The following is a 4,572-nucleotide window of genomic DNA, read 5'->3' as shown; positions in this document are numbered from 1 at the left end:
GCAGTACTAGTTTGACTCAGGCTAAAGCAACAATTCATGAAGTCGGCAAGGTCAAGTGGTTGGGTGCTTCTGAAGGGAGGGTAGGGGGCGGGGATTTGATCAAAAGATATTGACTGCATACAGATGTGCATGACTGCATACAGATGTGCATGCAATAATAGTCAGGTTACAAAGGTCATGAACTCCAAGAGGAGTGGAAAGGGATACATTGGAGGGTTTGGAAGGATGAAGGGAAGGGAGAAATATTCTAATTAAATAATAACCTAAAAAGCAAAACAAAAAAGATGTTGTCTGTGTGTGTCAAATGTTCAAAAATAAAAAAATAATAGATATTTTAATTTAAATTTCTGGCTAAGGTACAATTACATAATTTCTTTCCCTTGTTTATAAGCCTTCCCATGCTTTTCCCTGAAATTGATGGTCTTCTTCTTTCATTTTTGCTGTTTCATATATATAAGAATTAAAAAATATAGGGCAGGACTGGGTGGTGGTGGCACATGCCTGTAATCCCAGCACTTGGGAGGCAGAGGCATGTGGATCTCTGTGAGTTCAAGGCCAGCCTGGTCTACAGAGCTAGTCCAGGACAGGCTCCAAAGCTACAGAGAAACCCTGTCTTGAAAAACCAAAATATATAAATGGCAATGGAGGAAGACTTCCAACATTCAACCTGGTCTCCACTAGCACACACAGAAGAGTCCACATACACACATGCGTACACACAAGAATACCACACACACTACAAAACATAGAGTAACATGGTTCCCCATGTGCAGTTTCCAGAGAGGGTGACCACTCTTGAAGACCTAAAGGCTGGACTGATCCACGTACATGGAGACCACTGTGTGTTTAACCTGACTCACCTCCCCACAGACCGCTTGTGCCGCCCCTGCCCCTGGGACTGGACTCTCTTCCAAGGAAACTGTTACTTCTTCTCCACATTCCAACAGAACTGGAAGGAATCTCTGATCTCCTGTGAGGAAGTGGGGGCCCAACTTGTTGTCATCAAGAGTCATGAGGAGCAGGTGTGTTGAGCTGGGGCTTTGCACTTGTGTGGGCATGGCTCTAGCTAGGTAGAATTTTTCAGAGAAGTCTTCATCACTACACATGAAAAGGGGAGATGACACAGCTAGGGACTGGGATGGGCTGGTCCAAGAATGTGCACGTGTGTCAACACAAGTGGTAACATGGATGCTTGCTCTAGGGAACACTTAACATGAAGGGGACACTTCTGGAGTGCTGGTCAGTGTAACAAGTCTTCCACTGCTATTCAAATCTTGACCTGGGGCCTGGAAGGTGGATCGGTGGGTAACAGTGCTTGTTACTGCAGGATAGGAAGAGAACCAATGCCTACAAGTTATCCACTAACCTACTCTCTCTCTCTCTCTCTCTCTCTCTCTCTCTCTCTCTCTCTCTCTCTCTCTCTCTCTCTCTCTCTCTCACACACACACACACACACACACACACACACACACACAAACCTTCATATGCAAACACACACACACAGAGAGACACACATGCACACACGCATGCACGCACACAGAGTTTTTCTAGGAAACACCAGACTTCTATAAGTTTGGGAAGCTGAGAGCAAGTTTCATGTCACATTGTTTTAGTTCAACAAAGGATATGCAACAAAGGAGAGCCAGATGCCAAACATTAGGATCTGTCAAGTCACAGCACACACTGCTTCTTAACCCTCTGTCCCAGAGAGAGAGCCTGTGTGAGGTCTGGCCTGATCGTCATATCTGTGCTGTGCATGTGTGCGTGTAAAGCGTGTGAGGGGTATCTAAGCACACGTGTGTGTTTGTTGCTGCACTAGAAAGCTGAGGGTCAGACTGTAAGCAGAACTATGGACCAAGGTAGGAAATGATGGCAGAGCCCATCATGGCTTCCCCTTCCTCTCCAGAGCTTCCTGCAGCAGACCTCTAAGAAGATAGGCTATGTCTGGATGGGGCTGTCGGACATGAAACAGGAAGGCAAATGGGTGTGGTTGGATGGTTCACCGCTGAAATGGAGGTAATACATTGTGTTGGGGGTGAAACTATGCCCCAAGAAATATGTGCTCCTCGGATTCCTAACATGACATCAGATTATTGGGATGGATAAATGGATATGATTTTTCAGTTCCAGCACCTGTTCTGTGGTAGATATTGCAGACATTCGTCCCTAGGGATGTGTGAATAGTTCTTAATCACAGGGGAGTGGAAACTCAGGGGAAGATCCAATGACCCTCCCCAACTTCTCCTAATAGGAAATGTGAACTGTCCACCAAGACCAATTGAGATGGATTTTGCAAGCAGAAACACCTGAAACAATGAAAATGGAGATTTTTTTGTGCTTAAAAGGTTTAGTTCTGAGGCAACGAATAATCCAGTTCAGGGTACTAAGAGAATCTAAATACAGGAGTATGGTTGCCTTAAAAAAACAACTTGTCACTGGGTAGTAGTGGCACATGTCCTTAGTCCCAGCACTCAGGAGGCAAAGGCAAGCAGATCTCTGTGAGTTCAAGGCCAGCCTGCTATACAGAATGAGTTCCAGGACAGGCTACAAAGCAACACAGAGAAGCCCTGTCTCAACACAAACAAACAAACAAACATACAGCTTGTCATACTTAAAGATCCATGATGTCATGTGAGCTACAAAGGAACTGCCACATACCATGAGAACATGAAAAGAAACAGGAAGGAAGGAGGCCAAGGCCGTTCTCTTGATGTCCATGGAAAGAAACATGGGAGACTATAAACCAGGCTGGTTCGGGATGTCAGTGGGCTCTGAGATGTCATAATGTTCCGTTTTCAGTATCAGGCATGATAGAGATCATCAACGAATCACAGATAAGCAGGAAACACTGGGCCCCAGGTTCCCCAGCTGGCACTTGCTTGTCAGGAGTCTCAGTTTAGATTAGGGTTAGAGAGTGACAGGGAGCTGCTATGTGACTGAGTCCATGTGACAGGGAGGGTGGGGAGGGCATCTCAGGTCCCAGGGTATTTGTTAGACTAGGTGTGTGTCCTGACTCAACAGAATGGGGAATCTGAGAAGGAGGCTATCCTAGAGGCTGGGAAGAATGTTCCCTGCTGAAGAACTTAGCCATTGAGGAATAAAGGGGGACAGAAAAATACAGTAAGGAATATAAAAACCACTGCTTTGCATCAAATCTGAATGCGAACTATTTTTTGCCTTTGATCCAGCTGACACATGATTCTGCAAAACCAAAGATAAAACTGCATCAGCTTCACAATTTGAAGTCCCTTGATTCTGTTTTGTAGAATGAGGGTTTCTCACACAAATACTTTAAGCACTTCGGTGTCGGAAGTTAGATACAGTGACAGTAGAGGCTGGGACAAGGCCTCATGATGTTTGGGGATTTTCAATTTCAGCCAATATTGGGCTCCAGGGGAGCCCAACAACGTTTACGATGAAGACTGTGCAGACTTTTCAGATAATGGATGGAATGATAACACATGTTCCTTAGAGAAATTCTGGATCTGCAAGAAGCCTGCATCTTCCTGCTCTAGGTGAAATCTGCCCACCTCCATGGCCATCGTTTGTCCAACCTATTTATCATTTAGTCAAACTTGAAGTACATTCATTTCGGTTCCTTCTGCATTTCTGTGGGTACTGGGCTCTTAACAATAGATCTGGACTCTACTTTTCTACCTCATCCCCTGTGCCTACAATTTCTTTGGTTGAGATTATGGTTCTGACCCATATTTTCAGCTTTCTTCCTAAATAAAATTTTGGGTTGATCACCATTGTGTTGGTTTACCTTTCCCTGCCTGTTGCTGTGTCTCTACAACCATGATGAACTCTATCCCTTTGGAACAATAAGCCAAAATAAACCATTCTATTCCTATATTGCTTTCTGTCCGGGTATTTTTATCATGGCAACAGAAAAGTATGTCAGTCAGATCCAACGCTTAAGAGAAGAGAATCAGAACAAAGGAATCAGGTGTATTGAGCATCTGGCTTCCTGGAACAGGCAGGGCTATCACCATCTAAGGTTCATCTTAGGAACCCCAAGTATGCTAATGTCTTTATTAAGAGAGGAAGGAGGTACAGGGAGAGCATAAGCAGTGAGGCTATCTCCTGAGTGAACCATTCTTATCTACAGCATATGTCTCCTTTATCCTCCTACCTAAAATATTGATGTTTATCCTGACCTATAACACAGTTCAGTTTTCTTTAAACAAACATGTTCTTCCTCAGGAAGTTAAACCTGGTAGCCACTTACAAGCTTCTCATGAGTGATGTCTAGGAAGAGACTGGGTGGAGGGAGGGTCATTAAGAAAGCATTCTTACAATGAACAGCAGTGAATTCAGAGGCTGGAGGCTGTCCAAGATGGTGAGAATGAGTGAGAGTTGTGGCCTCAGCACTAAAGAAGACATATAGATATCCCCCTCTAAGGCCCAGGGAACATTCTGGAAGAGGGTACAGAGGACATGTAAGAGACAGAAGGTGGAGTCAAGGGCTGCCAAATGCCATTCTCTAGAATCCACACAACTATTGCAATCACTAACTCACAACAGCAGTTGCCTGCACTGGACCCATGCAAGACTTGCCCTATCAGTCAA

General features: G+C 44.6%; 1 protein-coding gene across 1 annotated transcript; it reads left to right on the top strand.

The window, feature by feature from the left end:
• The first annotated feature begins 672 nt into the window (after positions 1–672).
• On the top strand, positions 673–3,872 carry LOC102917278 (CD209 antigen-like protein C). The gene is made up of 3 exons (XM_076560622.1): positions 673–1,022; positions 1,907–2,016; positions 3,378–3,872. Exons 1-3 carry the CDS (start codon positions 756–758, stop codon positions 3,517–3,519), a joined length of 519 nt encoding a protein of 172 aa, XP_076416737.1. The 5' UTR covers positions 673–755; the 3' UTR covers positions 3,520–3,872.
• The last annotated feature ends 700 nt before the right edge of the window (positions 3,873–4,572 follow it).

The sequence above is a fragment of the Peromyscus maniculatus genome, chromosome 23 (genome assembly GCF_049852395.1).
Source record: "Peromyscus maniculatus bairdii isolate BWxNUB_F1_BW_parent chromosome 23, HU_Pman_BW_mat_3.1, whole genome shotgun sequence".
NCBI lineage: Eukaryota > Metazoa > Chordata > Mammalia > Rodentia > Cricetidae > Peromyscus > Peromyscus maniculatus.
The sequence above is the reverse complement of the archived record's forward strand: the minus strand, read 5'-3'. Positions and strand labels throughout refer to the sequence as shown.

Bases quoted from the DNA above. Each gene is read 5' to 3' on its own strand.
- LOC102917278 (XM_076560622.1), top strand. From the start codon at position 756: ATGGTTCCCCATGTGCAGTTTCCAGAGAGGGTGACCACTCTTGAAGAC. The intron at 1,023-1,906 runs GTGTGTTGAGCT...CTTCCTCTCCAG, and splicing joins TCAAGAGTCATGAGGAGCAG to AGCTTCCTGCAGCAGACCTC. The intron at 2,017-3,377 runs GTAATACATTGT...TTTCAATTTCAG, and splicing joins GGTTCACCGCTGAAATGGAG to CCAATATTGGGCTCCAGGGG.